The 24225-nt window shown below is 39.2% G+C and overlaps 1 protein-coding gene across 1 annotated transcript in view; it reads left to right on the forward strand.

The window, feature by feature from the left end:
* Window positions 1-24225, forward strand: part of LOC134586252 (dynein axonemal heavy chain 5-like) — a 260789-nt gene that overhangs the window by 31343 nt on the left and 205221 nt on the right. Inside the window, exons 9-14 of the mRNA XM_063441744.1 lie at window positions 4581-4705; window positions 4970-5096; window positions 6075-6184; window positions 7016-7178; window positions 7704-7839; window positions 18340-18477. Coding sequence (XP_063297814.1) covers window positions 4581-4705; window positions 4970-5096; window positions 6075-6184; window positions 7016-7178; window positions 7704-7839; window positions 18340-18477 — 799 coding nt within the window. The remainder of the gene's footprint in view (window positions 1-4580; window positions 4706-4969; window positions 5097-6074; window positions 6185-7015; window positions 7179-7703; window positions 7840-18339; window positions 18478-24225) is intronic.

Consider the following 24225-nt stretch of genomic DNA (forward strand, 5'->3'; position numbering starts at 1 on the left):
GTGTGAGTCTAAATAGGTTGGGTAACCCATTCCACAATTCCAGGCTCCGTCTTAACGTATGACAACTTTGGGAATTTGTACAGTTCTCAGAATTGTTTAATTAGCAATGGAATGGAAACTCCTCTTATTTGACATAGTTACATAGTTACATAGCTGAAAAGAGCGTCCATCAAGCGTCCATCAAGTTCAGCCTTCCTCACATATGTTGTTGCTGTTGATCCAAAAGAAGGCAAAAAACCTAGTCTGAAGCGCTTCCAATTTTGCCACAAACTAGGAAAAAATTCCTTCTTGACCCCAAAATAGCAGTCAGATGTCTCCTTAGATCAAGCAGCTATTACCCCACTAATTAAAATTATATCCCTGTATGTTGTGTTTTTGTAAGTATTTATCCAATTGCAGTTTAAACATCTGTAGTGACTCTGAGAAAACCACCTCTTCAGGCAGAGAATTCCATATCCTTATTGCTCTTACTGTATAAAAACCTTTTCTTTGCCTTAGATGAAATCTCCTTTCTTCCAGCCTAAATGTGTGACCTCGTGTCCTATGTATAGCCCTGTTTATGAATAGATTTCCAGATAAAGGTTTGTACTGGCCCCGAATATATTTGTATAAAGTTATCATATCCCCTCTCAGGCGCCGTTTTTCCAAACTAAACAGATTTAATTTTTTTAACCTTTCTTCATAACTAAAATGCTCCATTCCTTTTATCAATTTTGTAGCTCGTCTCTAGTTTTTCTAGTGCCATGATATCATGATAACAGGCGCCCAAAAGTGCACAGCATATTCTAGGTGTGGTCTTACCAGTGATTTATAAAGAGGCAAAATTAGATTTTCATCCCGAGAATTTATGCCCCTATTTATACAAGACAAAACCTTACTGGCTTTAGCAACTGCAGATTGACATTGCATATTGCTGCCTAATTTGTTGTCTATAACAATTCCCAAATCCTCCTCGTGTGTGGTTATCCCTAATTTACTACCATTTAGTGTGTAAGTTGCTTGTGCATTCTTAACCCCGAAGTGCATAACTTTGCATTTCTCTACGTTAAATTTCATCTGCCATTTTAGTGCCCAGTCCCCCAATCTATCCAAATCCCTCTGCAGCAAAGCAATATCCTGCTCACATTTTATTACTTTACAAAGTTTTGTGTCATCTGCAAACACTGATACATGGCTTTCAATGCCTATTTCAAGATCATTTATAAATATGTTAAATAGAAGTGGTCCCAAAACAGAACCCTGAGGGACACCACTTACCACTTTTGTCCAGCTTGAAAATTTACCATTAATTACAACTCGTTGTACTCTATCCTTAAGCCAATGTTCTACCCAAGAACAAGAGTATTCATCTAGACCAATTTATTTTAGTTTGAAGACTAACCTATTGTGAGGAACCGTATCAAATGCCTTGGCAAAATCCAAGTAGATCACATCCACTGCAACACTCTGATCTATACTTCTACTTACTTCTTTGTAGAATGCAATTAGGTTAGTTTGACATGACCTATGTTTAATAAAACCATGCTGATCATTGCTAATAACAAAGTTCTTCCCAATGAATTCCTGAATATTATCCCTTAATAGCCCTTCAAATATTTTCCCAGTTACTGAAGTTAAGCTCACAGGTCTATAATTTCCAGGCAAGGATTTTGAACCCTTTTTAAAATATAGGAGCAACATCTGCCTTCCTCCAATCCTCAGGTACAACACCTGAAACAAAAGAATCTTGAAAAATTAAATACAGAGGTTCACTTATTTCCCCACTTAGCTCCTTAAGTACTTGTGGGTGAATACCGTCAGGCCCCGGAGCTTTATTTACATTAATTTTCTTTAATAGCTGTAGCACCTTGTCTCGAGTTATCCAATCACAAGTTATCTGCAAGTTTTTTGCAGCAATGGTTGCATATCTCTTGCCATAGGATCCTCATTAATATATACTGAAGAAAAATAGTTATTTAAAATTTCTGCTTTTTCCTGGTCTTCATTAGCTAATAAACCCAACTCTGTTTCCAGTGTACCTACACTTTCATTTTTTGTTTTTTTAGAACTGATGTACTTGAAAAAAAAATTTGGGGTTGGTTTTGCTTTCTTTAGCTATCAATTTCTCATTTTCTAGTTTAGCCACTTTAATTGCCTTTTTGCAAGCGTTATTGGCTTCCTTATATCTTAAATAGGATGCCTCTGATTTGTCTGATTGAAATGCCCTTTTCTTATTTTTAATCTCTTTTTGTAATTCTCTACTAAGCCACATTGGTTTTAATTTGTTTCTTTTATATTTATTACCCAATGGTACATACTGAGAAATGTACCTTTCTTATATTTGTTTGGATAGTTTCCATTTATCCTCAGTGTTTTTATCACTAAGGAGTTTATGCCAGTCGATATGTTGTAGAGCTGCCCTAATCTTATTGAAATTGGCTTTTTTAAAATTATATGTTTTAGTATACCCCACTTGCTTTTGCTTTTTTGAGTTTATTTCAAAATTTACCATATTGTGATCACTATTTCCCAAATGCTCCCCTACTTGAATATTGGTTAAAAGATCAACATTGTTTGTTATGACGAGATCCAGACAAGCATCCTTTCTAGTTGGTGCTTGTACCAGTTGTGACATAAAGGTGTCATTTAACACATTCAAAAACCTGATTCCCCTTGCTGAAGTACTAGTCCCTCTATCCCAATTTATGTCTGGGTAATTAAAATCTCCAATAATTAACGTTACCTCGATTTGCAGCTCTCTCAATTTGCTCTAGCAGCTGTTCTTCCTCAATAATATTTACATTAGGTGGTTTATAACATATCCCAACCAATAATTGATTTCCATTTGTTTGCCCCAAGCAGATATCTACCCATAAAGCCTCCACATTTTCCTCATCACACTCCACATGCCTAAGATTTGACTTTAACTCATGGTTGACATATAAACTTACCCCACAACCCTTCTTGTTTTTCCTATCCTTCCTAAATAACGTGTACCCATTTAAATTAACTGCCCAGTCATGTGTCTCATCCCACCATGTTTCTGTTATGCCTATTATATCATATTGTTTAGTGTATGCTATTGCCTCTAGTTCCCCCCATTTTGTTATATTGTACAGCGCTACGGAATTTGTTGGCGCTATATAAATAATAAAATAATAATAATAATATAGGTTCCTTGCATTAGTAAGCATACATTTAATATTATCATGAGTCTTTTGTACTTTTTGTGAATTATCAATATTACATACCTCCTCTGTTCTGAGCTTTCCCCTCCCCCCATCTCCACCCCCTTTGTTCTGAGCTAAAGCCCATCTCCTTTCCATCCTATCTCCATTTTCTAGATTGCTTTGACCCTCCCCCCACCACTAGTTTAAAATCTCCTCCAACCTTCTAGCCATCCTACCCCCCATGCTGTTAAGAATTCTCCAAGCTTGTCACACGCATTGGTGGAAGTCGTGGTCCTGCTCGGAGATGTTCCCCCCTGAGTGGAGACCTAAAGTTCAGGGGTTTCGATGGGTTGAGTTTCACACTTTGGCATGTTTCAATACATCCAAATATGCAATAGAGTTAGGGCAAATTCATAAACCCATAAGGTAAACACATGATATAGGTTAATTATTCTTTTCAGTTTCCTTGCTCTTGTACCATAGATACTGGTGAATACATTATTATTGCAAAGTTACCCAGCTAGTGATCATGAGCGTAGGTGGTGGTTGGAGATTTTTGACATTGGGAATCTGTATCCTACACCTAAAAATGGTTAGTCTACGTTCTCTTGGTATTCCGGCATGAAAGCGAATTGGAAACTAACTGAGAAACACAGGTTTTCATAATATGGTTATGCTGGTAGAATTGGAAAGTAACCATGGAAGAAATGCATGTAGAGATCAATATTGGTTTTAATGGTACAGATGGCTTTGTATGATTGTTCTCATTATCTTGTTGCATTTGACGACTCCTGGGTCCTGCATGACTGGTTGTACTTATTATGCATGGGGACCTGCACCTCTCACTGTGTAACATTTACAATTCTTAGTTACAATATTATTAAAAATAAGATTTGCAATGAAAGAAACGGTTTACAGTTCTTACACTGCAGTTATGGATCCTGGTTAGGAATATGGATATGAGATACAATTATCTTTATTATATTTAAAGGTTTTATACAAGGACCTTTTAGAATATGTGTTCTCAGGATAGCTTTTCAAACAGTCTAGGTTGTCTGGGATGTGAAGACGTGCTTCTTTTAATACTGGCTTTCAGAAAATTTCTGTTTCTGTAGTTATTGAATTTGTGATTAATGTCAATATACACACATATATACCAAACAAATGGTCCTTTTTTTGCTGTAGTGTGTGTGTGTGTGTGTCAATGTGTGTGTCTTTTGACAGAATTTGTGAAATATTTGGGTCATCATATCAACCAAGATTTCAGATAATTTTACCTAATTTGTATTCAGTAAGAGGGTTCTCAAGTCTCTTGAACTCATGGTGTAGTAAATTTCTCCATGATTATGATCTATGTAAATCTGCAAATTGAACAGCCAAATATTTACATGTGTGATCGATGTAATGTTTTGTCTGCTAACCCTTTTATAGATCAACAACATGATTACCAAAACACAGGTGTGGCTATAACTGATGATGACACCATATTGTACCATTTGGAAGTGCTTTGTGCAAAACTGAAACAAATAGATGACATCATGGAGAAGCTCCTAGAGGTAAATAATTGTATTTTTTCCGCTTTCTTATTCTTGGTATAATTTTTTTTCCATCTTCCATTCAACCACACTTTTTGTGTTGTTCCATGAACAGTGCATGTTAACTGAATATTAAGTGCAAAACGGATATATTTGAAATATGCTGCTACATTTATTCAGTACCCTACTCTACCAATAGTATCTCTCTTTTAGCTTTGAATAATAATATGTATAATATATAGATATATATATATATATACTTATATATATGTTTTATACTTTTAGTTCAAAATATTGTCAGAGCAGGCAATAGGCATGAGAAAGCCTGCCAGAGAAGATCTCATTCAAGATGATGATAGTGAATCAGGAAGTGTATGTGACATCATTGACCAAGGAGATGCCAAAGAATCAGGTTTGTTTGTAGACGTTACAATGTGTATCTGCAGTTCGTGAATTGTTTGACACTCTAATGCCCTCCTGGACACCAGTCGATTCTATTAAAAATAGTGCAATGCAACAAATGCATTTATACTGTGCAGAGTTACTTTGCAATAAACCATAATGCATTGCGGCATAGTGAATTAAAACAGCTGGCTGTTTGTTCCAGGATTTTGTCCATTTCTTAACAAAATACTGAAAAATGAGGAGATGTTTACTCCTTACTGGTGGAGTTATATTAGAACAGACTTGGCATCGATCTGATTATTGGTGTGTTGATTTTGTGGGAGACCGTCTCTGAGACTGTAACCATACCTCTTAGAGATTAGCCCATCTGGTCAAACTAAAACTCATGGGGATCTCTGAGGCTGATACATTCTTTTAAACTATAGAACAAACACTGAGATTCTATGTACTTATGGCACTCAATAAACTTATCACATACACTGGGGACTTTCTAACATTTACCATTTTGACTCCTCAATTTTTCATTAGGTCTGACCTAAACAAGATTGTTCAGAGATCCTTTTGCCTATGTTCCCTTTTACTCTTTTCTAGATTTGTCTTTTTAATAGGTGCTTCTTTATAGGACTGTTAATATAATGACTGTCCTTAGAAAAGATTTCATGCCTATGCACAGGAATAATTACTATTAATTACAAGGGAGGCATATCATTGCTCTGAAGATTCTTTTTTCAGTGTCCACATTCGTTAAGCAATATATAGTTTTTCAATTGATTGATTCCGTGTCTGTATCTGTTATGTTCAACTGTGCAATGAAAATGTGATAACAAGTGCAAATTTTACATAATTACCATTTTACTTTTTTACAGCCATTTATTAAGAATTGTACTTTGATCTTCTTGCTCATAGAAACAAGAAATAAGTTATCTTTAAAACAGTCAAAATGTGAATTATTTTGTAATTCATGTCACTGTATATTAATGTTTAGCATATTTAGATGCCTACAGTGATCCAACCCAACTCCAACCACAAACAGGAAGACAAAATTCAGTTTCCCCATTAAAACTGCATACCCTGGTTGAAGAAGATGAGGCACAGGTACTTGTTACTTTTTCTTTGCTAAAATAGTTTTTATTTGTTTTAGCAGTTTTCATGACATACTGTGTTTTTGTTGTCTTAAACACACAATACAAATGGAGATTTCTCATTCTACACTCTCATAACTTGGAAGCTATTTCTCTGTTAAAGGACCACTCTAGGCACCCAGACCACTTCAGCTTAATTAAGTGGTCTGGGTGCCAGGTTCCTCTAGGATTAACCCTTTTTTTTATAAACATAGCAGTTTCAGAGAAACTGCTATGTTTATAAATGGGTTAATCCAGCCTTCAAATCCTCTAGTGGCTGTCTCACTGACAGCCGCTAGAGGCGCTTGCGTGATTCTCACTGTGAAAATCACAGTGAGAGCACGCCAGCGTCCATAGGAAAGCATTGTTAATGCTTTCCTATGAGACCGGCTGAATGCGCGCGCAGCTCTTGCCGCGCATGCGCATTCAGCCGAAAGGGAGGATCGGAGGCGGATCGGAGGAGGAGAGCTCCCGGCCCAGCGCTGGAATAAAGGTAAGTTTTTACCCTTTACTCTCCATCCAGCCCGGCGGGAGGGGGTCTCTGAGGGTGGGGGCACCCTCAGGGCACTAAAGTGCCAGGAAAATGAGTATGTTTTCCTGGCACTATAGTGGTCCTTTAAGTCTTATCTCATTCAAGATCATTATGGAAAGTGTGGATAATATTTAAAACATATAATGGTATTATTATGACCATTTTTAAATTATTTATTTTATAGTTTAATTAACAATATATTCAAATTCATTCATTAATGGCAAACAACATTACGCTTTGACATGTCTAATGTGCATTGGGATTGTCTTGCAGATCTCTGTGGGAGATTCATTGGAATCCCTAGAATTGCCAGGGAAATCTAAGAATGTTATGAACTCAAATGATGAACCATCCAATTTTGAAAGTGAGGAGCAAGTACTGGACAGAGAAGAAGACAATGAATTATTACTTTCAAATGAGGAAAAGCATATGCTTGGTTGGTAACTTGAGATTGATTGATTGAGTGCTATTTATGGTCATGTATGCTATTATTATTTCAGTTAAGTACTTTGGGTATGAAAAACACTTTAACTTGAATGTGGCTACTTTTTAAACTAATGTGTATTGGTTATTGTCTTTGATTCTTTGATATTGGGAATTGAATGGGATAATATATGGGATGGTAAGTAATATTATGTTTTGTTTGATATGTGTTTGCACAATTTAAAATAGAAAATTGCCTACATGTGGTCACTTTGATACCAAAATCAAAGAATGGGAAACAAATGTCAAGATGTGTGAATTGGATATTGTTTTCTCCCCTGTTTTTTTTTGCCCATTTTAGCCTATATCTTGCTAGTCATATCACCTTGTTGTTCAATGAAAATACTGCACGGAAATGGTGTAGCATAACACAGTAACGCGTATATCACTTAACAGGACGTTTTGTCATTTACTTTCTGTTTGCTAAAACTTCGTGAAGAAACATACAAAGATATAATAAATGTTGGTCTCTTTCTAGCTAACCTTTACAGTGCGGATGACATGGAAGATGAGGAAACAAGCTTGTCATCCATTCTGATGAAGAAACTAGAGCAGATAATTGATATGCTGAGACAGTATCTCTACACTGATACAATGCTGGATACAGAGAGAAGGTTAGACACATTGGTATAGTAATACTTGCCTAATTAACTGAAACATATTTTCATTTATTTCTTTGCTTAATTATTGCATGTATAGCTATATTAACTGAATACCATCATTCCATAGGTTTCATCATATGTCCATGTTATTTTTCTTTTACATACAGCTTTAGGTTGCTGGTCATTGTCATATACTGTTAAGGGTATAGGCCTGTGGTATAGAGTAGATCTGATTTTCCCTGCGTGAGGCTGGAAAGGTGAACATGTTACAAAGGGACACTCTGGACACCATGTCATCTAATTAATTAGCACCACTAGCGTACTTAAAGCGTCACTTTCATGCCGAACTTACCTTTCCCCATTCGCTTCTTCTTCTCTTCCTCTCTCAGGATCTGTTCTTCATTTCTTCCTTTCTGTTCTAGTTTTCTTTAAAACATAAGACAAATTAGGGTCTATTTCCTGTGTGACTATTTCCTGTGGTCAGAGCAATTTCCCACAATTCTCACCGTTCCTCACTGATCTTGCGATGCCTCCTTTCACTATTCCCGAACGTCCTGTCATTTAGACAGAAGGCTGGTGAAACTACCGAATTTCATCCTAACAGAATAAGAACAGTCTGTTAATTCATGTTAGGAGGACATTCGGTACTTTTAGTTTAGTTTGAAATTTCATTTGAATGAATGAAATTCCTATCCGATCTGTGCTGTGGCTGCATCTTGCAGCCGCTTAGTAGATAGCTCCCTAATTCCCATGGTATTAGGGAGCTATCTTCCAAAAGGCTGAAAGACCAAGATTGGTCTTTCAGCCAAATTTACTAATACTAAGTAAAGATGACTAAGTATAAGTAAATTCTGCCTCGTGAGCAGCCAGTGGCTGCTGACTGTTGTAAAAAAAAAACTCCACTCCTATTGAACTAATAAATGAGGGGAGGACATAGTGTCCCCTCTCCCGAGCCCCCACTTGAGGCTGAGCAAGTGGAGGTTATTAAACTAAATGGGAACCTAGCATACCATGAGCGACAGGTTGGGGCCATAAGTATCAAAAGGAGGAGGACCTATTGTCTCCCCCTACAACCTCCACCCATGAGCAGCGGGTGGGGGCCCTAAGTAACAAAAGGGGAGGACCTATTGTTTATTGTTTCCCCCTCTCGGCCCCCATACATGAGCGGCGGGAGGGGGCCAAAAATTGGCAAAGCCCCCTATAGTGTTCAACCCAAGAAGCAGAGTACTCGGCCATGAATCACTTCGGATCATAATATGTGCAAAAAAACGTGCATTTAAAATTGAAAAAGAGTTAAACTAAAGTAGATGAAAACATACACACTTGGGTATAAATTGCAGTCAAGCTGGCCCATGAGATGCGTTTCGCCTCTTCCTGGGCTTTTTCAATTGATTTCTCTTTCCTCTTTTTTTAAAGGGGTTGTAGTACTGGGCTAATTGTTGCTAGTCTTCCAGGGGGCGGAGTGGGGTGTATGATGTTGTAGGAGTTGACACGCCCCCTCTGCCACACTTACATCATTCCATTCCTCCCACTGGTCGGGTGTTTTGCTGATCAGTAATGACGTATCGATTATCCCCATCCCGACACATCATTTCCATGAACTGAATGAATGGCAGACGAACGCTCTCATTCGCAAATGTGAATTTAAATCCACAGACTACAAAGTCAATAATCCATTGCGCCTCCAGCGCTCGATTTTTAGTCTTTTAAAAACATTAATGGAATGAATAAGAAATAAAGCGGGAGAAAAGGGAGGGAAAAAATAAATATAAATCTATGATCATAACAGCATATGCAATTAAATAAGATAATGTCTAAAGCTTTTATATAGTTATTGAAAAAGAAAGAGAAATATATAAAATGAATAGAGTGGAAAAAGGGGAAAAAAATTAAATTTTCTCAATTAAAAAAAGGAAAAAAATGGATAATACACATATTTTTGTTGCAATACTAATATAGAGGGGCTTATTTGAAATTGAGAAATAAATCATTATAAAATATAATATATAGCCAACATTTTATAATATTATATATATAAATAGACTATAAAAAACACACATTTTTTTAAAAACACCAATTTTTTTTAAAATCACCATTTTTTTTAACTTAAAACACAAATTTCTTAAAAAAAAACACAAATAAAAAAATATATATAAAAACAAATGGGAGGCCGCAGAAAGGTAGTGCAAGATTTATCAAAAATCTATTATAGATGACTAAATATTAGGATATGTTATTGAAATTTTATTTCATACTTAAATTTAAATAAATTTTAAATAAATAAATTTATTTTCCTGGCTATTTATCATGGCATCATCACTTATGGGTAGCTCCACCCTCAGCCGGATCAGGACAGGAAACAATGAAACAATTAACTAGACTGTAGGCATAAAAGGTTCCTCATCCCTCCATACCTCAGTCCAATTTAATAGCTCAGATAAAATGCCGGTCCGGTACCTGATGCTGCCATGATAAATAGCCAGGAAAATAAATTTACTGGTAAGTATGAAATAAAATTTTGATATTCCTGACTAATCATGGCAGTATCACTTATGGGTAATACCCAAGCTCACAAGAAGAAGAAAGGTGGGATGGGGAGAGACACACAAAAGTACTGCAAAAACACACAAGTTTATTATACAAAAGTAACAGAGGCCAAAACACTTCTGACAAACTTTGTGGTAGAAGAGCTCACATCCAGTTTGTAATGTTTAATGAAGGTCATAGGTGAAGACTAAGTTGCTGCCCTGCAGATGTCATCAGAGGAAACCTCTGCCCAATTAGCCCATGAAGTAGCCAACGACCTAGTAGAGTGAGACTTAACCTTGTCTGGAGGAGATAGACCTTTCAGAGAGTAAGCTTTCATGATGATATTGGAAATCCATATTTGTAAGGTAGAGGCAGAGGCAGCTTCACCTTTCCTGGAGCCCTCAGGAACAATAAACAGATGGTCTGTCTTATGACGAGATACTGATAAATATCTGATCAAATATTCCCTAACATCCAGATGATGATGTTTGACCTCTAATTCTGAGGATGGAATTGGAAAAAAGGAAGGTAGAACAAAATCCTGATTCAGATGAAAATCTAAAACTACCTTAGGTAGAAATTCCAGCTTAGGTTATAATACCACTCTGTCATACTGAGTATACTTTACATCACAAGAAAGTGCTCGAATCTCAGAAATTCTCCTAGCCATAGTAATGGCCAGCAAAAAGAGTGTCTTATATGTTAGAGAATTGAAATCCAACTCTTCAAGAGGAGAAAAGGGAGCTTCAGACAAGGCATCTAGGACTAGAGGAAGGTCCCAGGAAGGCATATAGTTGGTTGAGGTGGTCTGATACGAAGAGTAGCCTTAAAGAATCTAGTAATCAAGGGATTAGAAGCCCATGAAACATTACATAGGGTCGATAGAGCAGAACACTGGACCTTTAGAGTACTCAGACTTAAACCTTTTTCTAAGCCAGCTTGTAGAAATTCCAGGATATGGTTCTGATCAGGGTGCAAGAAATCCACTCCCCTGGAGAGTGTCCAAGATTTAAACATCTACCATATACAGTGATAGCACTTGAACGTAGAAAGCTTTCTAGACTGCAGAAGATTATCAGTCACTGCCTCAGATAATCCTGATTGCAGGAGTCTTTCGCTTTCAAAAGCCAGTCCGCCAATCTCAGCTGTTCAGGATTGGGTTGGAGCACAGGACCCTGACTCAACAGATCGATCCTCTTTGGCAGCGGCCAGTATGTTTCCAAAGACATCTTGCACAGAAGAGGAAACCAGGGTCTCCTTGGCCACACTGGAATTATGACTATTACCACTCGTTCTTCCTTCCACATTTTCTTCACCAGGCGGTGAATGATAGGTAGGGGAGGAAACACATGCCCCAGATCGAATTCCCAAACTTGTGACAGAGCGTCCTGTCCCACTGACTGATGGTCTGGGTGAAATGAGAGAACTTTGTTACTTACGAGTTCCGAGCAGATGCCATCAACTTGATCTGGGGAATGCCCCAGCGAAGAGTTATTGACTTGAAGACTTCTGAATGAAGTTTCCATTCTCTTGGCATGACTACCGATCTGCTTAGATAATCCACCCAAAAGTTCTGTGGCCCTGGTAGATACACTGTCTTTAGACCTTGGAGATGTTTCTGAGCCAATGACATAAGAGGTGTCAGTTCCTTCAAGAGAAGTCTGCTTCAGGTCCCTCCTTGGTGGTTTACATAAGAAGCCACTGCCCTGTTGTCTGTCTGAATCATAATCCAAGCATTCTTCGCATAAGGGAGAAATCCATTAAATGCCTTGTAAATTGCTCTTAACTCTCTCAGATTGGAGTGCAACTTTCTTTCTCTGTTGGACCACCGTCCCTGTTTCCATAGTGACCCAAAATGGGCTCCCCATCCTTGTAAGCTCACATCTATCGTGACATCTGTCGTGACTATCAACAAGTCTAAAGGGTAACCGTGACAAAGATTCTTCTGGTTTGTCCACCACTTCAGCTGATCTTTCGTATTCTTGAGAAGAAAAATCTTTTGACCCCAGTTGGATCTGTCCCTGTCGAATTGCCTCAGAAATTCCATCTGAATAGGTTGAGTCTCCCAATGGGCCCATCTCACTAGACCTATTGTAGATGTCAGGGACCCCAAGAGGCTCATATAATCTCTTGCAGAAAGGAACTGATGCGCTTGAATGTTCACAATTGTCTCCTGAATCTTTACTATTCTTTCTGGAGACAGAGTTACCGTTGCTAGACACCTGTTTATTACAGCACCCAGGAAAATGATCTGTTGAGATGGAACCAGATAACTCTTCTCTAGGTTCAATATCTATCCGTGATCCTGAAGACAGTGCATAGTCACCTGCGTATGAAGTAATACCTCTTGGATAGTGGATCACACTATAAGTATGTCGTCCAGGTAATGGAATATCTCGATCTTCTGTAAACGTAGGTTAGCAATCAAAGTGATAAGAACTTTTGAGAAGGTCCTTGGAGCCAGACTTAGTCCAAAAGGAAGGCATCTGAACTGGAAGTGTTTTCCACAGATCCAAAAAAGCAGAAAATTTACATGGGACTGGTGAATGGGGATCTGATAATACGCGTCTTTCAGAATTATAAGTCATCCAATCTCCCTTCTTTATGTTTGATACCATAGTGGCAATGGATTCCATCTTGAACTACTTTATCTTTAAATTGGTGGTTAAGACCTTTAGATCCAGAATCAATCTCCATTTTCCTAGAGGTTTTGGAGCCAGAAAGATTGTAAAGTAATTACCTTTGTACCTTTGTAGGGATACACACTTGCTGCCTTATTCTTCAGAGTTGCTTTTTTCTCTGGTCTACTCCACTCTTGAGGTATGACTTCTTGAATAGTCGAATGAACCAGAAAAGTTGGTCTATTGGACCTTAGGTCCTCAAAATACCTATTAGATTCTTGGACCTCTGATTTTTCTTCCGGAATCTTCAAAGTATTCCTCAGCAACAAAATCAATTTCTCCACTGATCTAGAATCCAAAGATCTAGAAGAATGATCCATCTCATCATCCTTATCATCAGAGACAAATAAGCCATCCAAATTATCTTCAGACTCAGAAGTCTGGGATTCATGTCTGGAATGCTTAGTTGGGATACATTTTTCTGATTTGGATTTGAACCTGTCAGCTATAGCCTGGGAAATCCATTTCTTAAGATCTTCTTGAGGTGAATCCCCTCTACTGCTTTCTCCAGCAGCATCCAATAAGCATGACCTGCACAACTTCTTCTCCTCCATAGAAATCCCATTGCAATTTATACATCTTTTGGTCTTTTCCTTATGTTTTCTAGGAGAAGATCCCAGTGCTTTGATGGGGCTGTAAAATAGTAAGGCCATATATAAATATATTACTGGCCCATTTGGCACTCTTTTTAGTTCCCTCAATTATTATATATATATTTTTAGATTAGCTTACCTATTTCTTCTTTCTGAATGTCTGGAGGCAGAGGGAGAAGCCATACTAAGAAGAAGAAGAAATTTGCAATTTTTACTATAAAAAGTGTAACCAAATGTAAGAATAAAGAAAAACTTCTAATAAAATTTTTTTTCTTACCTTCCAAGCAGAATATAACTGTTTGGGCAGCACTACCTAATAGCAGAAATAACAAACGAGCACCAGAACAACAACACGGTAGAATTTAAATCCTACTTACTACGTTAACGCGCATGCCCGGAGACTACCTCTACCTGAAAGTTAAACTCTTTTTCCCCAGAATGCACATGCGCTCGCCGTAACAATCTGTTGATGCTGTCATCATCTGAGGCTCCACGCTGACTTCAGAGCGGCTTGGCAGAAATGACGCGAAAACGAAAGTAATGTTCAGAACGGAGAACCAAGCAGATCAGGAGAGAAGCCCCACACAGCCTGTACCCCACTAATGCTACTCCACTTAAAAGCAGCGGGTAAAACATACAGATGGTCCATGACTCCAAACCCATGTACCAGCCATCCACCAAGCAGAATTCACTGTTTGACAAAAGAAACTAATGAATGAAATTAAGGCAAAAATGCTTGTTATTGCAGTCTAATACACCAAGTATTGCTTCTCCAAAATACTTTGCCTCATATGGAAAAAGAGCGGAAACCCAATTCCATAAATGGGGAACTCATGGAAGGGAATTTTTAAGGATAACCGACCCTTGCATATAGAATAATTTAGTATCAGTATAAGGTATTATGAAAGGAATACGAACCCCTGATACCATGATTGACATTTGAATCCAGCTTTCCACTTCTTGTCGAACAGTATGTAAACTGAACACACCCAACTCACGTAGTTCTGCCCGTGCAGCCTGATTACTGAGTTCTTCAGTTGAAGAGAGGCTGAACTTCATTTGGTAAACCCACGGTAAACATGGGATGTGGCCAAAAAATAAAAAGTAATCAGAATAAAATTTCTGTTGTCCGACTGAGGACAGAAAAAATACTGAGGTATAGAGGGAGGAGGAACCTTTTATGCCTACAGTCTAGTTAATTGTTTAATTGTTTCCTGTCCTTATCCAGGTGAGGGTGGTGCTACCCATAATTGATGCTGCCATGATTAACCAGGAAATATATATATTATTTTTAAAAAGTGACAAAGTTTTAAATCCACATTAAGGCCCTAGGAGTTCAACATGTTCAAATTAGAAATCCACTTAATCTTTGCTTGTCCCAGATTGTTAACAATATCTCCACCTCTCCAATTTATAGATACCAGTTGTATTGCACAGAATTTTAATTCCAGTGGGTTGTTATGATGGTCTTTAAAATTGAGAGATAAATTATGTTTGTCGTAACCTTTTTTAATGTTTCTAACATGTTCTTCAATCCTTGTAAGTAGTGTACATTATGTTCTACCTATGTAGAATAAATTACAACTGCATTGAAGCCAGTTTGAGGTCTTTCCGGTAAAATATCTTTTAAAATACAGTCACTTTTTAAAATTGGCCTTATTAAAATCACAAAAAAAGTTATTTTAAGCCTTATTAGCTTGGGTATTAAATAGTTTCAAGTCAGTACAATTCCTCCTAATCCTGAGGAATTTAGATTTTGGTACATTCGGCTGCCAAGGGTTAAAATGGCAACTATCCAACTGTATAAAATTATTGACATCCGCTTTCTACCGTGTGTTCATTAAAATTTGTGGATAATATTATTCTCCAGTTATTGTAAATTAGAACCCTTCCAGATAAAAACCATCATCATTGTACCGCCGATAGCTCACCTGGTTTGCAACCCAGCCATGCCCCTCATTCACATGTTGGAGTTCCCAAAATGCCATAATTAATTTATCATATCATGGCTCAGAATTTATTCTTTGTGGTCCTACATAAATACACAAAAAATAGGTAATAAAATAAAAAACATAATATTCAATTATATAAGTTTTCAACTGTAGGGTAATAGCTTCTTGATGCAAGGATAAATCTGACTGTCATTCTCTGGTCAAGAGGGAATTTTTTCCTAGTTTGTTGCAAAATTGGAAGTGCTTCAAATGGTTGTTATTTTGCCTTCTTTTGGATCAACAGCAAAAAACAAATGTGAAAGGCTGAACTTGATGGACAAATGTCTCTTTTCAGCCTATGTAACTATAAAAATTTAAACAATGCTAAATACACATGTGCATGGGGGCAGGGAAATGGTAAATTTTCTTTTTTGTTATGATAATTCTTAAATTTGTTAATTATTTGTTTATTGTTAATTTGTTATTTGTTAAAATGTGTTAATTATTAATTCAGAACGAACTGGAATTTGCCCCAAAATATTTGAAAACATCCAAAATTTGGATGCTTGTCATTCCCTATAGGGTGATGTTTACTTGGTATCCTTATGTGGTATTACCTTATTTAGGATACCAAATTAGGGCGCTGTTTAGTAGATAACACCCCTTATTTGGTACACTTATGGGGGATTGCCATACTTAGGATATCAATTTATAACACTGTTTAGTAGCTAGCGCCCTAATTTGGCACCCTTATGTGGGATTGCCTTTATGTGGGATTAGGGTGCTGTTTAGTAGATTCCTGTAATTTGATACCTTACACTGTACTTTTTTTCATGTTTCATTTTTTGTCACGTTTTCGCAGTAACACATAACTTAAAATATAACGTCCACAACCGCAATGTCTATCATTATACAATCATGAATAATTACAGCCAGTTTATAGTTTCACATGTTGCTAAGAAGGAAAAATAGAAACATGCATGCCCTGAGTTGTGTAAGACTGTTTTAAATAGGTTGTGTTAATGTTGGATATCCCCAGTGGTCCACACTTCCTTCTATTTAATACCAGTGAATTTTGTATAGGTTTGTTCCCATGTCACCCACACTCTCTTGCACTTTCTGACCTTACATGTATGTGGTGTTCAATGACTCCAGCACCAGTGATATGGAGGGTGAGGCAGTGGACTACCACTGCCTTGCAATGCATAGTCTAGCAGCACCGGCTGGACCCATGAGATTGGTTGAAAACATTCCTTGTAGGAATATTTCAGGGAGGTCAATATTGGTGACCGAATAAGAGATTGGATATGTTTCCAGAACTCCACAATGACCAGACACTGCCAGAAGACATGTGAGAAAGATCTCACATCCCCAGAGCATCTCCAGCACTGGGCAGATTTGTAGGGAAAACATTTGCGTCAATGTCTACGGCACTAGATACCATCTGTTAAGGAGTTTGTAGCATGTTTCCCAGTGATTTATATTTAGAGACACTCTTTTAATTAGAGAAATAGCCTAGCATTTATTGAGTGAGAACTACCGCCCAAGTTTCTACTCCCATTTAATCATATTGGGTAACTTAGGCAGTGTGGAGACACATGCCAATGAAAAGTAACATATGACCAATGGCTTCTTATTACTTTATATGCCTTGACACATTTGAAGGACAAGTTGAGATAGGTCTCGGTCTTGCGAGGACACCTCCTGGTTGAGCAAGATATTTTTGATTCTGAGATATGTAAATAACTCCCTGGAAGATAGTTGGAACTCCACCTGAAGTTCTGGTAAATTGCTGATGTGAGAGTTAGATATAAGTTGTTGGACCTGTCTTATACCTGCTATCAACCTCTGCTGAAGGCTAATACAAATGCAGGATTAATAAAAGGGCTAACTTTAATATATGCATAGGAGCTATGAGTTTACCTATCCATTTATGCCATATAGATAGGGAGAAAATAGTGTTTTGAAGTATTTTAATGGTCAGAGGGTGAATATCTGGAGAAACCCATAGCAGCTAGTGAGTGGTGAATGGCCTGAGGTTAGTTTCCTCTAGGGTCAACCATAAAGGTCGCCTCTCATTGTAGGCAATGCACAACTTATCAATTTTCCCTTCTAGTGTGTCAGTAAAGGCTCCCAGTGCACTGCTGTCTTTATGTAGCTCATAATTGTCATTATTCCTTTAAAGTCTTCTGCATAAGAGCCAGTGTTTTATACTCCATGATGGGGGAATCTTCTGAAAGGGAGGGTGGAGGCTCGGAGTCTGACATTGGAGACAAATGGGTACTTATTATCTCTTGCTTTAGGTCAGTATGCCTGTGGTTACATTTATATATGGGTTTATATTATGAGCACTTTATATTGAGGTTCATGTGGTTATGTGTATGTTCCATACTGTTTGCATGCCTGTACTGTATGTATACTTGCACTTTGCTTGCATGATTTTACTGTTTCATTATATGAATAAAAGTATTCTTATATGCAACTACTATTGGTGTGCTTTGGGTTTGGGTGCTTTGGGTGCTTTGGGAATTACCTATTTACCTGTTTACTAGATAACTCCCCAATTTGGTGCAATAATTTGGACAATTGTGTAAATTACTTGGGAGGTAAATTATGACGCTATTTAGTATCCAAATGCACATGTCTAGTGCTAAATAAATCCCTTTTAAATAGCAAAATGTATACAATCCACTTATCTCCTTCTACCCTATACTCACTTGAGATGTAAAGAAAAAAAAAATCTTACCTGAAATTACAAAACATTCTTATATCTTATAGGGATAGCAACCCCTGTGAAGAAGGATACACTGAATTTTTAGTGATGAACCAGCAGACAGAGAGATATATATCTGTGTACATACAGGCTTTATTTCTCCGGAAAATGCCTACAAAAGAAGCCCTCTCCATTCTTCAAAGGTAAAACATATTGAATAATATTAAACATGTAAAATTTTATAGGAATTAGAATAAAACATGTCTCAGTGCTGGAGCATTGAAAACAATAATTACATCTTAATGAAGTCTCAATATAAAGTCTAAATATGATAATAGGAGGTTAATTAATAAATTGTGGTAAATTGATAATCACATTTTACTTCAGTCAATTCAGATATTCACAATATAGCATGGAAAAAGTGTGTTTTTTTTAACAAAAGCTAATTAGAGTTGCAAATTGGCAAACATGGTGTCCAATTAATAAAACGAGATTGGTGGTGTGGGTTGCAGTTACAGTTAAGTCCAGAAATATTGAGACACTTTTTAAAATAATTTTCATAATTTTGGCTTTGTATGCTGCCACAATGAATTTGAAATGAAACAACTGAGATGCATTTGAAGTTCATACTTTCAGCTTTAATTGAAAAGGTTAAACAAAAATATTGTATGGAACATTTAGGAATTGCAACCATTTTTATACACATTATACTTATTGCAGAGGTTCAAATGTAATTTGACAAACAAACACAATCATAAATAAAATGTTAATTTTCAATATTTTGTCAAGAATCCTTTGCAGGCAATGACTGGAACACATAGATATCAAACGCTGGGTTTCCTCCTTTGTGATGCTTAAGCCAGGCCTTTATTGAAGCTATCTTTGTGCCTTAAAATGACACTATAATCACCAGACTATATACTATATTGTAGTTATTCTGGTTAGTAGAATCATTCCCTGCAGCTTTGTTGCTGTAATCACTGCCTTTTCAGAGAAAAAGTTGTGTTTACATTGCTCCCTAGGGACACCTCCAGTGGCCACTCCTGGGTGCTTCTTGGGGTAGTGATGCACAGGATGCAGCACTGTCGTTCAGCGTCTCCTCGCTATGCATGGATACATTGAACTTTCCCCATAGAGATGCACTGATTCAATGCATCTCTATGAGGAGATGCTGATTGGCCAAACCGTCATTTTGCCTAGCCCTCGCCCATTCTCCTTGATGATCTTGCCCAATCCACTGCTTTGAGAAAGCATTGGATTGGCTGAGATAAACAATTGGAATGGGGCCAGCACTAGCAAACCCACCCGAGGCTGGAAATAAGAAAAGTGTATTACCCTTTAAGGGAGGTAAGCCATCTAAATAGTTGTTTTAACACGACAGGGTCAGGTATACATGGTTGTGTTTCTGACCCTATAGTGTTCCTTTATGTTTTGTCTTCAGCAAGTGAAATACATGCTCAATTGGGTTGAGATCAGGCGATTGACTCTGCCATTGCAGAATATTCTGCTTCTTTGCCTTAAAAAACATTCCTGGGGCGGAGCCTGCAGTGCACCGGAGGAGTGGCCATTTCCAATAGCTCTGATAACCCAAAGCGAAATCCAAGTGTTATTGGTGAAACTAAAGCCCATTGACTGAAACAAACTACGGACTCAGGGCACTCTGCTAAATCTGCAGATGCCTTTCTTCCAAACCCCGGGCACCAAACGCTGCATCAAAGGCACTGGGGCCTACTGTGCAAGTGCCCGCCAGCATGATCTGGCCGGAGAGTTAGCAGCGTGGATCGAGATGGGCTCACAACACTGCGGAAGAAGTGGAACAGGTGTCCCAAAAACTGACCCCATGCACACCCCAGCCACAACGGGACATAGGCATCATGCTACAATCCCCTACACCGGCACCGACCCGGGCCACCATGGACGCCTCACCCACAAGGTCTGAAGATGAGAACTCCGTGCACAGCATGGCCACAGCCAACACAGACGGAGAAAATCCACAGACCACAGGATAATCAGCCACAGCGACCAAGGATATTCAGAACATGCTTGCTGGACTCCAACACAACTTACAGCAAATGTGGCAGGCAGACCTGAAGGGGCTCGCTGCAGAGGTACAGGTGGTGACAGCTCGCACTCAAGCTGCGGAAGGGGAGGTGAGAGACCTGCGACATGATCTAAACGCACTGAGAGATACAGTTACCCAGATGCAAACTACACAGACCACTATCACCAGGCAAGTTAATCTGCTAGATGACAGGGGCAGGAGGAAGAATGTTAAGATCAGGGGGTACCAGAATCGGTATCACTGGAGGAACCCCCCATTTCATAAGGCACTCACTCCTACCCGTCAAACAAGCAAAACACTTCCCGTTTGATGGCGTGTATCGCATCGCCAAATCACTGCAAGCTCCAAAGGCGGCGCCCTGCGACCTCATCTTAAGATGCCAAACGGATAAAATAGCCTTATTGGCTGCTATTAAAGGAAAAAATGCCCTACAACTTTGAAACACATTAAATGGCTTTCTTACAAGACAGACCACAACTCCCTAAGTGCAATATAATTAAAGGTGTTTTTATTCTGAAATTGGTACACTAGGTTTCTATTTCTTTGTCTCTTCCCTATGTACATATGAGATAAGAGAGAATAACCAAAGGCTACATTGCTTAAAGAAACCCATATGAGCCTGCAATCAAGTTATATCTTGTGAGTGCAATAATACCACCAGCGTACTATAGAGTCTATAGTTCTACACTATTGCATATATTTTTTTTCCTAGATTGCACATGTTCCATCTTCCTGGACATTGTTCAGTTCTAATCCGCAGCTACCAAAAACGCTTGGTTGAGATTATTGCTGCCAAAGAGGAGCTATTAAATGGAAGTGTTCACTTTTTGCACAGCCCTGTGAATGTTTAATGAGATGTGTTCAATAAAGAGACAAACTATTATAAATCTCTGATTGTTAACTTAAGCACATTGTGTTAGTTTATATTTGTGACTTTGATGAAGATGAGATTGACATTTTATGACCAATTAATGCAGAAAACCAACTAGATCCAAATGGTTTGCATGCTTTTTTCCTGCCACTGTAAATGCATTAGCTGAACATATTTTAAATGCAATTTATACTTGGATATTTTGAATTAAGAATTAATAAAGCACTAAGCCTTAAAAGGGTAACTTGGAATTCCTAGAAATCTCTAAGTGTAGGGTATTTTAAGAGAAGTGTGTATACAGTGTATATATATCCTAATGTATCACCCTCCATCATAACTTTGTAACACCATTTAGTTATATTAATATTATATTATAATGTATTAATACACTTTGTTTTCAAATTTCTTAGTTATGGGGTCACTAAGAGCTTTCCTTATTTTCCATGAAAACAAATATGAATTAAGTTTAACTTGAAAGAGTGTATTTTACTACAACCAAATGGGGTTACAAAGTTATGATGGCGGGGTTAAAACATTGATCATAACTTTGTAACACAGCTTGTAACACAGTTTGGTTTTATTAAAACACAATTTGTTGAACAAGGGGGGGGGGAGCGATGACGTAACATCTGGCTTCGCTCACGGTGCTAAGAGCGGAGGAGGAGAGCATGTAGGATGCGGTCTGATTATAACACAGCGAGCAGGCTCATTATTTTACCAGACCGGAAACACTAAACCTTGCATACTAGCGATGATCTCAGATGATCTGAGATCAATAACATTATAAAAGATATCAAAGAACATCAACAGCAGCTAAGGAAACAACTCCAAGAAAATGAAGTACCGTATATACTCGAGTATAAGCCGAGTTTTTCAGCCCATTTTTTGGGCTGAAAAACCCCAACTCGGCTTATACTCGAGTCAGAGTCTGTATTATGGCAATTTGCATTGCCATAATACAGACTGGGGGGAGAGGGGGGCTGGCAGAGCTGTACTTACCTTTCCTGCAGCTCCTGTCAGCTCTCTCCTCCTCCGCGCCGTCCGTTCAGCACCTCGGTCAGCTCCCAGTGTAAGTCTCGCGAGAGCCGCGGCTCTCGCGAGATTTACACTGGGAGCTGACAGAAGAGCAGAACGGACGGCGCAGAGGAGGAGAGAGCTGACAGGAGCTGCAGGACAGGTAAGTACAGCTCTGCCAGCCCCCCTCTCCCCCCCACTGAACTGCCACTGGACCACCAGGGAAGGAGAGCCCCCCTCCCTGCCATATATCAAGCAGGGAGGGGGGACGAAAAAAATAAAAAAAAATAAAATAAGAAATAAAATAATAAAAAAAAAATTAATAATAAAATAAAAAAGGGGTATAAGGACCACTATGGGAGGGGGGGGGGGTATAAGGACCACTATGGGAGGGAGGGGGTGGGTTAAGGACCACTATGGTAGGGAGGGGGGTATAAGGACCGCTATGGGAGGGAGGGGGGGTATAAGGACCACTATGGGAGGGAGGGGGGGAGGGGTAAGGACCACTATGGGAGGGAGGGGGGGGGATAAGGACCACTATGGGAGGGAGGGGGGGGGATAAGGACCACTATGGGAGGGAGGGGGGTATAAGGACCACTATGGGAGGGAGGGGGGTATAAGGACCACTATGGGAGGGAGGGGGGGTATAAGGACCACTATGGGAGGGAGAGGGGTATAAGGACCACTATGGGAGGGAGAGGGGTATAAGGACCACTATGGGAGGGAGGGAGGGGGGATAAGGACCACTATGGGAGGGAGGGGGGGTATAAGGACCACTATGGGAGGGGGTGGGATAAGGACCACTATGGGAGGGAGGGGGGGTATAAGGACCATTATGGGAGGGAGGGGGGGTAAGGACCACTATGGGAGGGAGGGGGGGGATAAGGACCACTATGGGAGGGAGGGGGGTATAAGGACCACTATGGGAGGGAGGGGGGTATAAGGACCACTATGGGAGGGAGGGGGGGGGTATAAGGACCACTATGGGAGGGAGGGGGGATAAGGACCACTATGGGAGGGAGGGAGGGGGGATAAGGACCACTATTGGAGGGAGGGGGGGTATAAGGACCACTATGGGAGGGAGGGGGGTATAAGGACCACTATGGGAGGGGGTGGGATAAGGACCACTATGGGAGGGAGGGGGGGTATAAGGACCATTATGGGAGGGAGGGGGGGGTATATGGACCACTATGGGAGGGATGGGGGGGGATAAGGAACACTATGGGAGGGAGAAGGGGGATAAGGACCACTATGAGAGGGAGGGGGTGGGATAAGGACCACTATGGGAGGGGAGGGGGAAGTAAGGACCACTAGGGGAGGGGAGGGTAAGGACCACTAGGGGAGGGGTGAGTCAGGACCACTGGGGGGGGGAGTGAAGGAACACGGGGGTGGGGAGGTAAGGACCACTGAGGGAGGAGGAGGGGAAGTCAGGACATATGGGGGGGGAGGGGGCGGCAACATTTTTTTGCAAATATCCTTGCACCGGCCCTGCACACACTGCATTCACACACTGCATTCATGCACACACACACTGCATTCATGCACACACACACTGCACTCATACACACACTGCACTCATACACACACGCTGCACTCATACACACACACATACGCACACACTGCATTCATTATACACACACTGTAAATAAATATTCAATTAATATATTTTTTTTAGGATCTAATTTTATTTAGAAATTTACCAGAAGCTGCTGCATTTCCCACCCTAGTCTTATACTCGAGTCAATAAGTTTTCCCAGTTTTTTGGGATAAAATTAGGGGCCTCGGCTTATATTCGGGTCGGCTTATACTCGAGTATATACGGTATGTACGGCACAATTACAGGACACTATTCAACAACAAGAAGACACTGTTAAAAAAGACGACAGAATTAGCATTATAAGTAAAAAGATAGCCAAACTGGAAGATAGATCCAGAAGAAATAATTTAAGGCTCAGGGACATTCCAGAATTCATATCTCAAGATAGACTGGAAGCCTATTAATAG

The sequence above is a fragment of the Pelobates fuscus genome, chromosome 2, assembly GCF_036172605.1.
Source record: "Pelobates fuscus isolate aPelFus1 chromosome 2, aPelFus1.pri, whole genome shotgun sequence".
Classification (NCBI taxonomy): Eukaryota; Metazoa; Chordata; class Amphibia; order Anura; family Pelobatidae; genus Pelobates; species Pelobates fuscus.